Source organism: Ursus maritimus, unplaced genomic scaffold (genome assembly GCF_017311325.1).
Source record: "Ursus maritimus isolate PB19 unplaced genomic scaffold, ASM1731132v1 scaffold_11, whole genome shotgun sequence".
Lineage (NCBI taxonomy): Eukaryota > Metazoa > Chordata > Mammalia > Carnivora > Ursidae > Ursus > Ursus maritimus.
The window spans coordinates 33,710,113-33,729,176 of NW_024423453.1; the positions used below are offsets into that span (position 1 = coordinate 33,710,113).

The 19,064-nt window shown below is 38.9% G+C and overlaps 1 protein-coding gene and 1 long non-coding RNA gene across 5 annotated transcripts in view; one reads left to right on the forward strand and one right to left on the reverse strand.

The window, feature by feature from the left end:
- Window positions 1–10,274: 10,274 nt before the first annotated feature.
- LOC121101867 lies at window positions 10,275–19,062 on the forward strand. The gene is made up of 3 exons (XR_005833897.1): window positions 10,275–12,799; window positions 17,879–17,958; window positions 18,060–19,062. It is a non-coding gene; the product is annotated as an uncharacterized LOC121101867 (long non-coding RNA).
- The window catches only part of LOC103657985 (glycophorin-A), a 46,648-nt gene continuing 41,871 nt past the window's right edge, over window positions 14,288–19,064 (reverse strand). For all 4 annotated transcript variants that reach the window (XM_040626337.1, XM_040626338.1, XM_008685435.2 and 1 more), the window contains 2 exons: window positions 17,564–17,638; window positions 14,288–14,522 (listed from right to left, as the gene is read on the reverse strand). In XM_040626337.1, coding sequence (XP_040482271.1) covers window positions 17,579–17,638 — 60 coding nt within the window. In that variant the 3' untranslated portion in view covers window positions 14,288–14,522; window positions 17,564–17,578. The remainder of the gene's footprint in view (window positions 14,523–17,563; window positions 17,639–19,064) is intronic.

Sequence of the window (19,064 nt, forward strand, 5' to 3'; positions counted from 1 at the left end):
ACCAGAGAGTGGTTGCAAGCTGTCCCCTGGGAAGGGGGTGTGGTCTTGTGAGGTGGCTTTCTTCTGCCCTGGGCAATTCCCAGAGAGGGCCAATAGCAGTTCTCAGCCAGCAGCACTGTGTTCATTACAAGGTGTGCACGGTCAGGGGTGAGAAGGAAGGGATTGCTTATTTTATAAAAGATGATCAGAGAAGCTCTCCTAAAACTTTTTTGAGAGTACATTTGAAGGACATGAAAGAAAAACCAACTAGACATCTGGGGGAAGAGGATTCCTAGGGAAAATAATTTTGACCTTCAGTTTTAGATTTTTCTCAATGCAATTTCTATGCTCATCTATTGCTTTTCTACTCACATTCTATTATAGACAGTAATAATAATAACAAAAGCAGTATCATTATTCAACATGTAATTGCAAGCTTTACTTTTAGAAGCTGATATGAATGTCTTTCATAAAATTTTACTAGAGTATTAATAAACCAATCCACTTATTCGTTCAGTTACTGAGTATCTGTAAGTGCTCAATGTATGGCCCTTACTACATGGGGTGCTATGGGTACAATGGTGATGGGTGAATCAGTCCCTGATTTCAAGGCTGCTGACTTGGGAAGACAACTGAAACAGGCTATTTAAACACAAGATAGGGAGTGGCCTGGTGGGGTTAAGCACAGGAAGGGAAGGTGCAAAAAACACATGATTAAACTAAACCATGATGAAACCAACATACGAATAGACGGAATAAGATAGATAACTAAAGCAAAGTCAAAATGAAGCTTTCTTTGAATTGGGGCAGAATGCTGTGTTCACAACAAAGCTGGTCACAATCGGTGAGGTAAGTGACTCTGGAAGGAAAACCACGCTTTGCTCACTTTTTAAGTTGTAGGATGGATTAAATCCACAAGGGTCTAGAAAGATCAGCCATCTATGCAGAAAACACACATTTCTATGACAAATCAGTTGTGTGAGAGGTTTTCATTGCGAAAGATGGGCTCTGAGCATAAAAGAGACCTGGTAAAACTTGGCTCAAGGAGTAAGCTGGCATCTCTTACCAGAGTGGCCGTAAATTTGAATAGAAGTGTACTGGTCAGAAGATAGAATGAGTTTTGAACAAGTTAGTTGTTTTGAAAAAACAACATTGAGTATGTTAAATATTCTTAGGAGATGGGATCTGCTAATTGCTCTAGCAAATTTTATAGGTCCTAAGAGAGTGTTTGAAACTTTCCTGTCAGTCATTCCACCACCTATTTATTGAATGATGTCCCTCTTCTACTTACTAGTCTAGGCACATAGAGACCTATGCAGTCATTGCTCTCAGGAAACTTATAGCCTGATGTCTGTGGGGCTATGGGTGGTTTATGATAAAGTAGTAAGCCAGTGTTATAAGATCTTGTGAGATATTCCTATTCTCTCATAATCGGCATCCATGACAAACCAAGAAAGACTGAGTACCACCTCATTTTAAGAACCACTGAGCTGCTGCTCACTGCCGGGGCCCAACCACCTCACAAGGGTTTCTTACACTTTACAGAGCCAGACTTTCTACAGGCCAGGTCCATACAAGGTGAGCAATGTGGAGGGAAAAAACTCACTGGGGGTTCCTTGTCAGTGACCTGGTAGGGAATGTATGGAGGAAGAAAGAAGGGTGCTCTCTGTTCCCAGATTGTAAGTGGGGAAGGGAAAGGGAAGCTCTGAAAGAAAAGCTTATAAATACTGGGGATGCCTGCAAGAAGATGGGAGGGACTGGCATTTTGCTTGTTGTTGGAAGGCTCTTTGGGCAGCATTTTGCTAACATGTCCCTATTTCTACATGAGTAGAGGAAAGACTATTGGAATGGGACAACAGGGCTTAGAGAAGGGCAGTGATTGAGAAGCTGAACTCTATCCATTTGGTGTGTACAGATGCCAGAGTATCCAATGGATCAAGTGGAAAGTGGCCAAAGAATTATCTTGCTAGTATCTCACACAAAAAGATGGCCCCCTAAGCAAGAGGACATTAGGAGGAAGAGCCTTGGGATAGGAATTTGCAGATGGGACTTGAGCAAGAATGGAAGAGGCAGCTGGTGTCTAGGTCTTCTGAGATTCAGCCATACCTTTGAGGGATCCAGCATTGGACTCTGACTCCCAGAGCCCATTGATGGTGTTTGTGGAAGCCGGGTCAGCAGCTGCAACCATCAAGCAGAGAACAGAACCTGGAACAGTTAAGTACAATGATGTCCCTTCCCCGCTTTTCATTCTCCACTTCTAACCCTCAGGAAGCTAAAACTAGAAGGGACAGGATAGCCACAGAGCTTTGAGTTGGATGGAGATTAGCATATTGAAATTGAAATAGTATTAATAACGAAAGAGACTAGAAAGTTTATCTCTCTCAGATGTCTAGAAGTACTAGGAACTGTATATTCCATATAGCATAAGTGAATAAAAGATTGAATTTTTTTTTACCCTATGAATTGGGAATTGCCAATAACCAGGTATGCAAAGAAAGAGGACAGTCCTAGAAACTGGATGCTATGAAGAAAATAAAGGGAAAAAATGAGATAGAATTTAATGGGGGAAGGAGAGAGGTAGGCTGCCAAAGCTTTGCCTTGGGTAGGCAGGGGAGATCTATTTCATTCAACAATATTGTATTGTTTTTCAGTCCATTCACTATTCCCAGCTTTGGGGATATAGTAATAAACAAAGCAGACAAAAGGTAAAATCATCAATAATCTTCTTGGAAGGTGTGAGACAGGAATGATATGAAGAAGGTAACCAAGCAAAGATATGAGAATAAATGAGAACAAGAAAGAAAGAAGCATAGGGTGTTGGAGTTTCAAGAGAAAAGGTCAGTGGCTGAAGCCTATGAATAAGGAGAGATTTGGAGAAGGTGTTGGGGGTGGGGGGAAGAAGGTCGGCATAAGGACAGGTGAGATCCAGAAGAGCGTGCTGAAGAGTGGGGATTTTGCTCTGGTGCAATGGGAAGCCCATTGGAGATTTTTAGATCAGGAAATAGATATTTATATTTTAATTTATGTCTTAAGTTTTTAGAAAAATTCCTCTGATTGCTTTGTGGTAGAGGGAGAGTAGGAAATAGAAGAGGTAGGGAAATAACATGTGGGCTCTCACTGTGTTCCCAACGATCTCATCTATTCTTTGTAGTAAGAATAAACGATGTTGGTCACTTTGCAGTGCTCCCTTTTCTTCATTTCAAAATACTCAGGGATGGAGGTACTTTGATCTGAGAAAATTAATATGTTCAGCACTTTTGTACTTTAGTAGGCCTAGAAAGAATTTAATTGATTTAGGTTAAGTAAGACTTACATTAAACTGATTGCTTTTGATTTAATATTATCTTTCATCTGAGAATGGAAATTATTTTCACATGGTTGGCAATATTGGAAATAATTACTCAACTTCAGTTGATAGATGGTCTGAAAATTACTTTATTAGCTTTCCTCAGAGCACATCTTATTACAAATAACACTACCCACATGAGAGAAGAGCCAGGAGAAGGGTCAAGGACATCCTATGAGTGACTTAAGTAGAGGCTGAAATAATGTGTTCTCCTAATATATGATGCAGTGACAGCATTTAGCAAAACCATCTGGAAGAGACCCAAACTGAGACAACAATCCCAGTTAATAAGCTTCACTGAGTGATGTTCATCAACTGATAATGTGAACTCAGGTTGAACTCTAGTCATAAAACTTGGAAAGAGGGAAGTTTGAGAAATTGTATGTTCTGCATTGCGAAATGACTGGCCTGAGCATAAGATCAATTCTAACAAACTGAGGGCTTCAGAGGGGAGGGGGGTGGGGGAATGGGATAGACTGGTGATGGGTAGTAAGGAGGGCACGTATTGCATGGTGCACTGGGTGTTATACGCAACTAATGAATCATCAAACTTTGCATCAGAAACCAGGGATGTACTGTATGGTGACTAACATAATATAATAAAAAAACATTATAAAAAAATAGAAAAATTATAACAATATACTGTAATTAAAAAAAAAGGATGACTCTAGGGGGCAGATAATTTCAAGGCCAACCTCAAAAAAATAGAAACCACTCAGCACCTGTTGATCATCTCAAATTCTATTTCCAAACCCATCTATGCTAAAGAACTTTTTGGATACCCACTGCAGGACTGAGAACATTACATCAAAAATTAAATTGGCTAATTGAATTTAAATTTAAAAAAATGAAAAAGTTAATGATTTTTACTTACTTTTCCTTTGAAGATGTAATACAGGCTTATTATAAAAAATTTGGAAGTTAGGCAAATGTAAAAAAGAGAAAAACTAAAATTCACTATAAATACAGGTCCCTAAACACACACACACACACACACACACACACACACACACACACACACACAATGAGCTCTTACTTCAGGACCCATCTGTAATCTTTCAAACATGCAACAAACCCCATTCCTTGTCATTAAATCTAACAGGTGTCAGCATAATGTGACTGTTAAGTCATGTCCTGAGATTTCCAAAATGCTCCAGAACAGACATTCTAAGCAGTCACTTTGGGAGTTCACAGGACACATTGATTCAAATGCTGATACTGAGCCCCACAGCTTTGTGACAGTCTCCTTACTGTCCTTCAAGGGAAGGCCTGTGACACATGGCCAGGGCCCTGCCATTCCCTGTCTTTTAGGATTGGAGAAACGGAACCTCAGACATCCCTTACCCTCACCCCTGGGGCAAGGCTGTCATGGCATGTCTGGTGTGAGGGACGGGGAGGGGGAGGACTACACGTTGTGACACGAGACCCTTGGGTTCTAACTTTGTGTCATAGGCATGAGGGTGTCATGTAGCCCCTGAGAGATTTCTGACTCAGGATCTGCGCCATCCTTGAGATGACAGGAACTCTCCAGGGGTCATTTGGAAGTCAGGCCCTCCTCTGTGTGTTCCTACCCTATGCCTGTCATCGTCTTTACTGTTGAGAGAACTAAACTCCAGGCAGGTGAATTATAATTGAGATCACTTCATACCAATAGAAGCCTTTCAAAAACCCTGCCTTACAGACAAAGATTTGAAGTACACTCTGTCCCTGCCCTCAAGGAGCTCACAGAATAATAAATTGTTCTTTTGCTTTGTTTTTAACTACAGTGTCGTTTCAGCAGCCAGGCACCTGTGGTACTTGACTAAATCCCATTTTTCTGCCACATTCCTTTGCCATCCGTCACGTGTTATTTCATTTGTGTCTAGACCGCCATGCAGTGAGAATGCAGGCTGAAGTCTCCCTCTGCCTTCTGCACGTTCTCTGCTCTTGGCTTTGTTCACACCTTCATTCCTTCACACTTAGCCTACTGGGTTTAAAATCTTAAAAATGGACTGAGAAGAACAAATTATCAAGGTAATACATGAACATTTTTAACAAATGTTTTTTCATGAACTTATAATAAAAATCACGATAGCTGACATTAATTGATCACTAGCATTGCACTGGGCACTATTCTAAATGTTGTATATATAAACTCGGTCATTCCTCACCACCACCCTTTGAGAAGATACTACTGTGATTATCAACCCTATTTTGCAAATAAGAGTAATCGAGGCACAGAGAGATTAAACAGCATAGGCAAGGCCTCACAACTAGTACATGGTAGAGCTTGGATTTGAACCTACATGTCCTGGCTGTAAGAACAGTATTTTTAACCATTATGCTCTTCAGCAACAATTCTTTGTCCCAGCCTCTCCCCACGACTCATTTCAGACCCTAGAAATAAACACTCACACAGGCAGTCTTGTTATTCTCTAGGTAGCTTATTCAGGTGTTTCGAGAGGAAATCCTATTGCACAAATCACATTTCCTCTTCCTTTCCAATTCATCAGTTACCTCTTTCATTTGTTTTCCGTTTTCCAGATCTTTACTGAAATATTCATCTGTTGTTATTCTTTCTTCTGCCCGTTCAGTTTTGTTTCTTACCCTTTACTATTATTAGATGGAGGCTTAGAAAAGAGGAAATATACACGTACATGTTCGCTGTACCATCTTGAATGAAAAGTCTATTTCGACATGACCTAGAGAGGTGCGATTGGCGTTAGGGTTCCTCGGGTGTATGTTGTGCCCCACCCTCAGCCTGCTCTCCCCAACTTGACTCCTACTTTAAGGCTTCGTATTTTTCTGACTCAGGGCATTTACTTCCCATCTCCAACCCCTTCAGTCTTTCTGGAAACTTGCCGCTGAATGTGACCTTTCTCCTTCATCTCAATTCCTGGAACATTTGTGGTGCTTCACTGGTGAGGTGCATCATGATTTCTCCTTTATCACAATCATTTCTATGCATAATTTCATTTCCATGTTGCACAGAAACTTCTAATGAGTCGTTGCAAAATCCTTTTGTACTGGAAAAACCTGGGCTTGAAATCAGGTGCGGTTGTACTCAAGTAATAATTACAAGAGTAAGAAAGATTTAAATTTACAAATTCTCCACAGCTGCAGGAAAGAAAAAGCACTTGACAGGATTCAATAACTGCTTATGATGAAAAAAATATCCCCTAGCAACTAGGAAAGAGCTTTCTTAAACTATAATGGTTATGGATGAAAAACTTACAGGCAACATTATTCTTAACAGACACAACAGTTCAGACATGTTCCCTTTAGAAAAAGAGGAAGAAGGATGCCAAGTACCACTGCCCTTGTATAACATATTACTGAAGATAGTGGCTGAAACAACAAGTCTTAGCTTCCATGACCTTTAATTGTGGTCATGCAACTAACTCTGGCCAATGGCACACGAGTGAAGGTTACCATTTATCCCACTTGTCAGTCTGGCCCAGAAAACCTCACGTGAGCGACCCTCCATTCTTTGCCCCTGGTAGGTGATAGGGAAGATGACTGCAGACCAAGAGGAACTGTAAGCCTAGAACCCTGAATGACTATATGGAGCAGAAATCACTTCCCATCCCCTCCCAGATTCACACTGGACAGGTATATGAGCAAAATTACCAACTTTAATTGTGCTGAGCCCTAAAATTTTGCTCCTACTTATTATAGCATTTAGCTTGTCTAATACATAAATAAGGATGCTACCACAGCAAAACCCTGAAATATTGGGTTAGTATCTGGGTATCAGGAAACAAAGAATGAGATATTACTTCAGGAAAGAGGATTATTCGTGCTATGTTGATGTAAGTTATTTGGTGAGTGCTGTCTACAGTAACTTGGAAGGGATACTATGTGCCATCTGCAACTACAGTTTAGGAGAATGGTCGGAAAGAGCCCAAGTTTTAGTGTTTGTTCATTGTTACAGCTTTTAACAATATTATAACAAAAAATGAGTTTAGGAAATAATTGGATGATTTTCAAGAAGAAATTAAGAATCTCAGAGTATTGGGGAAAGCAAATGCTTCTGGGCCTAAAACAGAAGAGATAAGACAGAAAAAGACATCAATGTTTCTCATTAACCAAAAGAACTCAGCCCTAGGGCTGAGACCACATCAAGAATATTGCTTTTCATTATAGCCCATTATTTAAGATGCCTCAAAGAAGCTGTCATTAAGTTAGAGGCAAGGATTAATGCAAGTACACAAAGAAATGAAAAGATTTAAAATTTTGTCTTGGAAATAACTCTGGATGTAGTTACAGGCAAATGGAGCTGACTGAAAGCAAATTGACCAGAAGCCACTTAATTTTTTTTTTTAAGATTTTATTTATTTATTTGACAGAGATAGAGACAGCCAGCGAGAGAGGGAACACAAGCAGGGGGAGTGGGAGAGGAAGAAGCAGGCTCACAGCGGAGGAGCCTGATGTGGGGCTCATTCCCATAACGCCGGGATCACGCCCTGAGCCGAAGGCAGATATTTAACCACTGTGCCACCCAGGTGCCCCCAGAAGTCACTTAATTTTCTAAGGGGGATTTGTGTTGCCAAAGTAAGTGTGAGCCTGGCTTGAAAAAGCTTTTGCCTATTTCTCTATAAAACAACTCTAGTGCCATTAGAAAATGTGTAACCAAATTTGTATAGCTCATAAGCAGGCTCAACACTCACTTCAAATATGGCCATGAAGTTTAAGGATCAGGAGGAACTTACGATGTGCAAAGCCAAGTGCAAAGTACATTGCCACAGAGAACAACAGACACTTCCATATCCAGGAGTCTTCACAGTGTTTGGCCCTCAGATTCTCTCAGTGCCGTGGATCAGTGCCTGATGTGTGTTTCAATTCATCTCTTTTTTGGATGGTAATGTTTGTTGCAGATATCCTAGCTCACCATGGTGTACTGGGGATAGCAGTGGGCAGAAAACTTGCCTTTTTATTGACTGTCTGATGATGAGGAACTGCATTTCAACCTGATGAGAAAACCGGACATCACCAAGAGGTCCTGGGCTTTGAGCTACATGCTGTAACAGAGGGGAGGAGAGAGCGTGATACACATGTGGGAATAAGGGCATACGTGAGTACGTCGTGACCAGAGGCATGGGTTGCAGCAGAGACTGCCAGCTGTCCAATAAAATCTATTCTACCTTTATTCCTGGGCACAGGACTTGACTTTTCCCAGACTCCCTTGAAGGTAGGGGTGGTGGTGTGACTGAATACTAGTTAACAGAACGTGAGTCGAGAAGTGGCCATTCCCCACACTCTTCCTTTTGGTTCTTGATTCATGGGAGGGATGGATTAAACCTCCCATGTGTGCTCCTGCTTATTATTTCCCTCTTCCAGAATGGTGACATTCAGGGAAACTTTGGAAACCATGTTTTGACAATGACAAAGATGCCAAAAGCTTAGATCCATGAATGACTATGTGAAGGATAATCTCGATTCTCCACTGACCTGGAATATTTTTGTACCATTACCTGAACAAAAAAATAAACTTCTTATGTGTCAGCATCATTATGTTTTGGGTCTTAAACGCTCTAGTTAAAGCCACATGCAATCTAGTGGGTGAGATAATGTAGCAGTAATTTCAGGCAGTGACAATTCTCGGGCTTAAATGGAGGGCAGCGAACAACCTGATTAGGTTTAGAATCATGGTCACATCTGGTCCTGAGGATACAGAGAAGTATCTCTCATAGGAAGAGGGCTATCCAAGTGGTCAGCAACCAAATGAAAGAGTTAGGATTCAAGTCCATTTTCCAATCCTAGTAGAAGAACTGTGGGAAAAGCCATTCCTATAAAATCCAAAAATCAGTATGGGTCACTTCAAGAAACTTTTTCATACTACCAGGAAACACAGTACTATTCTCATTTCCAAGTATGTCTACAGAATACTTGACAAAAAAGGGGGTAAATGAATTCTTGGTCTATCCTAGTTTTTTTTCAAGTTTTTTTTTCTTTTTAAGAGGGTGAGAGACAGAGAGCACATACGTGCACAGGGGAGGGACAGAGGGAGAGAGAGAGAATCTTAAGCAAGCTCCACACTCAGCACGGTGCTGACACAGGGCTCAGTCTCACGACCCTGAGATCATGACCTGAGCCGAAATCTAGAGTCAGATGCTTAACCAACTAAGACACCCAGGCACCCCTTTGGTCCATCCTAGTTTTGATTTCAAGAAGAGTTACTACACATATATTTAATCATGTATCATTGTGGTGGGCTCTACTCTGAGCACAGTGGAGGAACTATGACTTGAAGATCCTCTCTGTTGCCTTTGAGACTCTCACGTTTCGCACCGGAAGTAAGAGAAGAGTAAATCACGATAGGAGAGGTCATGCTATATAGCTGTATTAAACAAGAATAAAGGGAGAATGCTGGGAACTTGGACTCCCATATATTGGAAGCTTTGTAACAACCCTGAGGTGAGGAGATCAAAACAAATCATTAAAGATTTTAAACAAATTATGACATGGTTATCATTACATAGAGGATTGTATTTAGCTTTAGAAGTGAAAAAGAACTGTCACATGTCAGGGCAAGTGGGCAACATGACTCCTATACCTTTCGCTCCAATGGTCCAGGGGAAAGAGAGAACGTCTTCTTTCGCTTTCCTTTTGGGTTTTCTTTATAAGCTCCGGTGGGAACCATGGGCACTGCTGAATGGTGTGGCTATCAGATATCTGGGAATAAACATGGTCCTCTAGCAGACTTAGTGTGTGGGAGAGACAGATGCATGCTTTTCTGGCTTCTGTTGTTGGGCTGACACTCTGCTATTGCTTCCTTGGGTTTCTAAGAGGAAGAAGTAGCCTGATTCTTTCAAACAAGGATTTAAATGATGTAGAATTTGTTGAGCTCAGGGAAGATCATATACATACCTACTCCTAACACTGCACCAAACTGATTTATGTCTTACTATGAAAAAATAGTTTCTAAGACTGCGGCACATTAAAAAAAATAGGATTCCATTCCTTTTAAAGCATTCAGACCAAGCGATTTTATTGATGAATTTTTCTGTTTTGCACTTTCTTTGAAACATTTATCCTTCAACATTCATGGACGATTTTTGCCAAGTCACAGCACATTTCGAGCACACCCACAAACGTGTTTCATGAGATAAGGACAATGGCGCGATACCAAGATGTTGCTGGTGCTCAGTTTTAACAGAGAGCTCTAGCTTCAAGATACTCAACAGGATCCTGCAATGTTGGTAACACTTCATTTTAAATTAGTGCCTCTTAACAGCAAGAAAAAAGAAACTATTGAATATTGTTGCACATAATTTTCTGAACTTACTAACTTATGCACTTTTTTTGTTTTGTTTTTTTAGTTAGGAGTAAACATATTGTTTTCTACTTTTTCAAGAATAAACTTAAGGGTTTTGTGAAGATCACACTAAGCATTGAAAACAATGTCTGGCACATGGTAAATGCTCAACAAATGCTAACATATCATTATCCATGAAGTTTGTGTTTAAAAGAAATTTAAATGGTGAAATATTTATTGGATGCATAATTGTAGTATGGTGTTATGGTAATAAAAAAGAAAAAATATCAAGCTTGTTTCTGCTAAGACCTTAAAATCTAAGACATATACTGCCAATGTTCACATTTATGTAGGTAGCAAAATGAAACAAATCATTGTTATAATCACAACCAGGCCACTTAAGGAGAAGAGAGAGTTTAGGAAGGTTTATGAATCCAGAAACACCCGGAATTAGAAAAGAGAATTCTCTTTTTGAAGAGAATGTGTCTTTATTATTATTATTATTATTATTATGTTCAGTTAGCCAGCATATAGTACATCGTAAGTATCTCTTCTTCTCTCACGTGAAGAGAATGGGTTAACATGATCAAAACTTTCTGGGTTTAAAAGTCAGTAGGATCAGTAATTCCAAAAAGAATGGCTATGCCTCCGTCAGTTTAATAGTTGTTTAGGATCTAAAAAATAGTGACTTCTTACTTCGAGGAAATTTTTTGCTGGTAAATTATATACACTGTAACTGACACTTGAGCGTTACACAATATTTAATTGGTAGGTTGGTTCCATTATTAGCTGTTAAGCACAAATGGCAAGAATGTTTTTCATAACACTCTGACTCTCCATATGCTTTCCAACTAATTCTCTAAGAAAGGAAAGAAAGCAAGTCGGATGTACCAGAGGGGAAGGCTTTTTTTCCAATTACAAAACCCTACAGTGAGTGAGTGAGTGGGTTGGATGTTTTAAAAATGATGAAAATTAGTAGAGTACTTCCTTTTATCACTGGGATCCAATTTTTCTAAACCTATTGTCTTCAAAACAAACCTACTTTTTCAATTTAATCTCAAGTAACATTTTAAAGCTACTAACGATAACTGAAATCTTAAAAGGCAACTGATTTTTATTTGTACATCTAATCAGTGAAAACACATATTGTCATATTCCAGAGAAAAAAGGTAAGAAATACTGTCTTTCCTATTTTGCACAACAAAAAATGAGATGGCGAAAAGAAATGTGGGAACAGTCTTCAAAGGCTAAATATTTCCGGAAAGCATTTCAGGTGGATTGGCTATAGAACTCTATGATGCTTTGTTGGTAGCAGGTAAGGAAGAGTTCGTCACAGGTGATGTTAATCAGAGCTGCCATCTATCGAGCACCTTCTGGGTGCTGGGCACGCCCTACTTTCCTCTTTTCACACCACTGTCAAGGCATTTTTGCAAGGCAGTTAGTCTTATCCTCACATGGCAGATAAGGAAACTGAAGTGATGTGAATAAACAAGCAAGGGTTCGAACTCTGGATCCAAAATGGATTCTCTTTCCAACCCATGCCAGACGAAGCCTTTAGAGCGCTATGAATAACATCATTTTACATATTAAGAAAAGAGCACATTTTGTGAAGCCTCACAGGAGCCACAAAGATGAGTTAAAGTCCCTGCTCCCAAGGACTCACGGTTAAGCAGGGGATAGAATCAGATCATAGCAAAGGCAGCACAAGATGCACAAATGCTGTGAGGAGTCTGACTGCATGTTTCCATCTAGGAGCTGAAAGTGGGTTATCGGTGAGTTGCCAGCGCACACATTCCAGCTGAACAGAGCTGAGGGCATAAGATACTCATTACCTAGATACCCATGGACGCAGGGACAGGCGTGTGCGTGATACTGGGGAGAATTTTGTATTGATCTTTGCTTGGATGACATTTGGCTCTTAGGAGTTTCTTATGAGAAATGTGCTGCATTTGATAAGACAAATACTTAGAATCAACCCGAGGGCTCTTGATCCATTACTGCATATTAATGTACTAAAATACCCCTTCCACCAAGTCATTCCTTGGCTCCCCATGCTTTCCCTTCACAAGTTCCTCACCTTTCTCCATTCATTTCCCCTCACGTAGACCCTCTGCTCAACCCTACACAAGCAAACACCCAGTCCTGAAGGATCAAATTTTCTAATCAGCGTCACTCCCACCCCTGACTGGTCTCAACTTCAAGAAATTCAACATGAATCATTCATGTTGGCCTCCAAGGTAAGATTTCTTTACTATAGGCTGATTTAATGATAAAACTATAAAGACCATGAAGGTAATTTCTTCCTACAAACATTAAGTTCAAATGTGACAAGTCCGCAGATAGAAGTACAGAGAAACGAACTGGAAAAGTTCCAGGAGGTTAAAGTAATTTATACTTTAATTATTCTCTGAATTCTCTTGCCCTTGTTGAGAGGGGACAGCCAAGCTAGTCTATTGTCTTTGACTTGTAAATTACTTTAGAGACAAGCCTCCTGTCCTGTTCTCTCTTGGTTCAACACTTTATTTTTATCAAAAAAAGTACCTTTAAAATTGCATTGATGCTTGAGTAATTCACTTGATTAGATTAACCCAATAATACTGTTAAACTACTTTAAAAAAATGTAGCAACAGAAATGTGCTTTTCTTATTTTCAGTTAAATAGTCAATTTAACACAAGAACACTCTCAGAACAAACAAGTAGGTTAAGATTTAGATTTTGTGATTTATTTAAAAAAACTTAAGTTGCAGGGCCCAAATATCTACATAATATCATTTACTTAATTAGCACACAATGAAAAGCCACATGGATTTTTAGTACTTTGGCAATAGACTATCGTAGGAGGGTACTTCTCTGTTTTTATATTGCTTTTTAAGTTTTACTATAAATGAGTGATAGCTGTATGGTTACAAAGCCTTCGTCTCATGAAGTCTCTAGAAATTTCTTTTGGATTATTTAGGATAATTTTCAAAGCTTTATTAAAGGGGAAGTAGAACTGGATGGATTGGATAATTGAGAATACAGAACAACCTATTTAAATATTCACCTGCTTGTCAAGTTTGCACATCTTATTGCATGTATAGAGTTATTAAGTTTCATTATACTGCATTTAGAGAATTACTAAGTTTGCAAGGAAAAGTCATTAATTCTTTTCTTTGTCAGGACACCATGACCTCTTACAGAAATAACTGCCTGTGGAACACAATGCATCAGTCAGTGCCCTGAAAGAGTTAACACTCGACTGTCAATGTCTTTTAAATAGGTCATTTACAGAGTGTAACATCTCGCTTCTTAAAGTGGGAAAACCTTTTTGTGTTGATTTATGCATGAGAGGATGAATGTGACTGTCATTTTATGTATCTCTACCCACACTATGTATAATGTATGTGTTTATGCATATGTGTACATAAGGCATCTCCAAGCACAAGCTTTATCAGTGTGACTAAAATATCATCATTGTCAGTGTAATACCTTAGCTTGCAGTGGAAGAAAGTATTAGGATCTCAGGTCCCCTTAATATATTGAAAGCAAGACAAGTCTCAGAAGTTTGGAATGAGAGCTTAGATACCATCTAGACGTTACAAGCCTCTCCCTTGACAGCACAATCACCGAACTACAATAAAATAGAATAAGTTGTAAAGAACTGCAGATGAAGCCAAGTGAAGTCTGGGGATCAGAATTCTAAATCAAGTAATTATAAAAATAATGCTAACACACAAAAGCAAGCATGAAAGGAAAGAATTATTCTTCATTTTGAAATGTTAATGAGTAGAGACATTTTCCATCATTGAGTCACTGGACTCATCACGATGAAATTTTCAGCCTGAAGTTGTACAGCGTAGGAAGGCACGCCATATACTGGAGTATGTAACTGACATGTTCGTTTTTCATTTGACTGAAGTCTTGTGTCTTTGACTTCTTCCAAAATTTGGCTTGACGAGCCGATTCTCATGACTGACTTTTCTGTGGAAGGATTATAGAGGGAGGAAAAAAAAGCAGTAGTATGAGACATAGTTCTATTTAAGCACAATGGGGAATTAATGCATAGAATACACTTTAGAATTCTACATTCTCAGAGTTGTCTTTGAATATAATTATTAGGAAATGAAAGGAATTTTCTTTCAGATTAGCACTATTAGAGAATAATATGTAAAGAATTTCTTAGAAAATCTGTTCTAAAAGCCTTAGATAAGGCACAACCATAATTACTCTGCTCGTAATCTCTACAGAGATGAGAAGCTAGCACAGGGCTTGTATAGGGGCTGACTATAGTGGGAAGGCAGCAACTGAGAAGTGAGTTGAATTACATTAACTGTCTCTGAACCTCCCTCGTCTGTGATCTGTCTTGGGAATAACTTTGTTCCTTGGACATTAGCAAGGAGCAGTCTGTTCAGCAGCTCACTGCTAAATTCCTCTCTGACACTAGCACGTGGGAAAAGGGCGCTGGGTTGGTCTCTTTCATCAAATCTGACCCTCAACCTTTCTTGGCTAGAAAGTTGGGTTTATGTTACTCCTGGAGAGTGCCTTAAAGGGATGAGAAGAGCCTTTGCTCTTGTGAAAATGGAGTGCTTTCCACAGTTTTCTTCCATTTGCGTATCACAGAAACTGTGCATCCCAAACATTCTCCTGTGAGAAATGAACTGTTGGAGTCACCCACGGTCGCCACCATGGACAGCTGACTCAGATCCACCTATTCTCACTTCCCATCAGGCATAAACTATGTGCAAGTTCAAGGGGGTTAAAGTAATTAGTACTTTACACCCTAACATTTCCAGTTCTCGCTGAGATGGCACAGTCCCTCTGTCTCTTACTGTCTTTGGGTTATACATTGCTTTACAGCAGTATGCTACAAAAATAGGACAAGAGCATTTTTAAATACTTTTATATATTTCCCGATATTTCCTGTGAGATGGGATCAGTTTTATACCCCATTTCACTAACTTCCTAAGACACATTCAATAACTTCATTAGCACAAATATGGGGAAATGAAAGAAGCCTGAAATTTGATTTATCTGACCTTCCCTTGTCTTTCCATATATTTGAGGCATGAACTGGGAACCGAAGTATTCATCTTGCTGTACAGAAATGCACGTCATTCCCTGGGTACAGCATGCTCTGTCTTCCCCCCTGCCTTTTGTCATGTTGTCCTTCTGCCCCAAACTGCCTTGTCTTGCCCTGGGTAATGTTCATGGCTTTGGGTGGTAAGCATTCCACTTTAAAAACAGCATCAAAACATTTTTTTGAAGTAATGCATAATGTAGATAAAAAAATGCAGATATTAGTTCCACCCACAAGTCCTATAACAAGGTAGCCTGAGTAAATGAAGTGGATTTGGCACATGACTCCAAACTTTGTTAAGTATCAGCAGACTGGGTTTTACTAATCCTTTTCACTGAGAACTTTGCATATGCCGTTTACTCTACAGAGCATGACCTTCCTGGGACTAAGTAATCATGTAACAATCATGGTTAAGCTTTAAGAATAATCTGCAAGACAACTTGGTGAGGCAAGTCCTGCCTATAGGTTATGTAGCTGGAGTGAATCTTTAAAACTTTCTTTCCTCACTCCAAAGTCTAAGAAACCCAGCAAGTCCTTTGAAGAAAGGTGCTTAGTTCCAGGTTAAACTAGAATCCAAAAATTTATAGGTCTTCCATTCCGTCATGATTTTTTAAAGACTTTATTTCTTTATTTGAGAGAGAGAGAAAGAGCAAGCAAGCAAGGGGAGGGCAGAAGGAGAGAGAGAGAATCTCAAGCAGAGCTCCCGCTGAGTGCAGAGCCCAGGCCAGGCTAGATCTCACACCCTGAGATCATGACCTGAGCCCAAACCAAGAGTCAAATGCTCAACTGATTGAGCTACCCAGGCACCCCTCTCATGATTTTTTGTAATTATGGAAAAACCCTAGTGGATTTTGAAGGGGCAGTCAGGTCCTTTTTGTTTGAGCCTTAAAGCACATTCCACAGCCTGTTCTTGATGGACATCTCCCAAAATAGACATCACCTGGGCTTTGGCTTCAGGTGACATCTCATAGGGACTATATGCTTAATTATGGAGATGATACAAGAGGCCATGATGAATGAAATAAATGAAATTGGTTTGGTATTTAAACCGATAGGTGAGGCAGCAACCACTACTCTGCTCTTAGGAATTGCTCTCATGCTGGTACAGAGGCTCCAGCGCTGTGAGAGTTCACATTTTTTTCTGTAAGGGAGGTCTAATATTTGGGTGTTTTTAAATGTAAAAATCTCCTATTTTTTTAAGTTGGCGATGAAAGCTCTTTTTAAAAATCACTGTGTAGGCTACTACTGTTCTGTGTGAACAAAATTGACCTGCAGTTTTCCACATGTTGTGTACCTACCTAGCACCTGCAGATGGAAATGAAAAGAGGGGGCCAAGTGACTGGCCAGTTGTGCAGAGGAGATCATTTGGGCACGGAGCCTGCATTACTTATTAGATCGAACAGGCACGAGCACTTACTAGGACCAAGAACTGTTCTAAATGCTTTACTTGTTGTAGCTCATTTAATCCTCATGGAACTCTATGAGGTCACCGTTATCATTATGTCCATATTAAATTATCACCACATTAACTATCATTATCTCCATAGTAGTAGCTTGCTCACGGTTACACAGCTACTAAGTGTTGGAGTATGATTCAAATCCAGGTCTGGCTGTAGATCAGGGGCTCTTAAACCATACCCATTGTAGGGTCTCCTATATACAACTTTGTAGTTTGGAAAATAGGAAGTGTACAAAAGAACTTAACTTTTGTGTTTACTTATAGTATTTATTTTACCTTTTCTTTTTTAAAAAGACACTTGTTGCCTAAGGGATAATTTCACTATGCTAAAGACAAATGTCCACATTAAAAAAATCTTACAGAGGTAGCACTGATGAAATAAAATATAAATGAATCCTAATTGGGCATACCCCCCAACTCAGAAAGAAATAATTAATTTATTTCCCTCCCAAAAAGGCAAAAGGCATTAAGAATATTAGCACTAACCTGGATTTCTTGTTTCTACAGAACTTCAGAGTCTGCATCTTCTGGGGGTGAAGATGGGACAGGAAGTGAACTTTTCTATGAATAAAAACCAAATATTAATGCCACAATTTTCGAAACATAAGACCTTATAAAGAAAAATGCCTCAAGTTCAAAGATCTTTTTTTTTTTTTTTTTGGTTTTTGGCTAACGTTTTCTTTTGATTAAAATGTGCTTTGTAGAGGTTACTTTTAGAAAAATTCACAATTTTGTAGATATTTACAAACTTTGATTTCAACTTGTGTTTGTCTTTCAAAATAATATTTGATATTTCCATAGGTGAATTATTATCCCCAAACATTGACTTTCATATTTCCCTCCTGTAATGAAAAGCCAAAATGGAACTTTTTGAAAAAGGGGTAAGGTCTCTTAGCACATTGATCATGATCCAGTTTTTCTATATACAAATAGAAGATTTTCTCTGAATTTTGCCAACTAAGTATTTTATTGACTTTTCTAGATTTTAGACCATCAGCCAAGAGAGAAGACAACTCATTTGCCATATATGCCCAATCAAAAGGAGGTGATTTCCCCCCAGTATTTAAACAGCAGACCAGAGGACTCATCTTATATTCAAGTCTTTACAACATCCCTCAAACCACAACAAGCACTCTCAATGACTTTTATTAAAAAGTACTCTTTAGATAAGATATATTCACATGGAGTGATGATAATCAATCATAGGTTTGGACCATTATAGAAGTCACCTAGTAGAAGTTGTCATTATACCCCTGTCACTACAAAGTTGTTACCTCTCTAAATAAGCCTTTTTAAAAGAATATATATAGTGGTTATGATGTGGAGATCACAAAGAGAGATCAAGAACAGAGAAGGACGAGAACCTAACTGTACCATTCTTTGGTGACCAGATACTTAATGATCTAGGACTACAATTCTAATTATAGCATCAGAAACACACACACAAATGTTGTGTCTTAAACATCTTAGATAGAAAGTTATAGTAAATGTTATGTGCTTAGGAATGCTGTGTCACATGGATTTAAAGTAAGCTTTAGTGATGAAAAAAATGAGTCACGCTGGAAAACACATGAGTGCAGTTTGAAAAATTTGTACCAGGAAATATGAGACTCTAAAACAGCAAAGGTTTTAAACATATGTAAATATATCATGTTATTTTAAATATTTTGCACACATAAGTTAAAGTACACACTATAATTAGGAATTTGATTATTTCATCTATATCCATCAAAATATATTAAATCAAGTGAGACAAAACTTTGGAAAATTTTTCATTGGAAAATGGGGGAGAGTTTTATATTTTGGGTTCCTTTATAGGGCAAATGCAAAAAAAAAAAAAAATTCTACTAGAATAACCCAGTGACTTTTATGTGTCTGACTGAAAAAGATGGAGTTTTATGCAGTTTTGTTTCTCTTTGAGTTTAATTGAACTCAGAAGAATAGAGTTGTTCACACCAGCAGTTACAGCAAAATTAAAAACTGAATT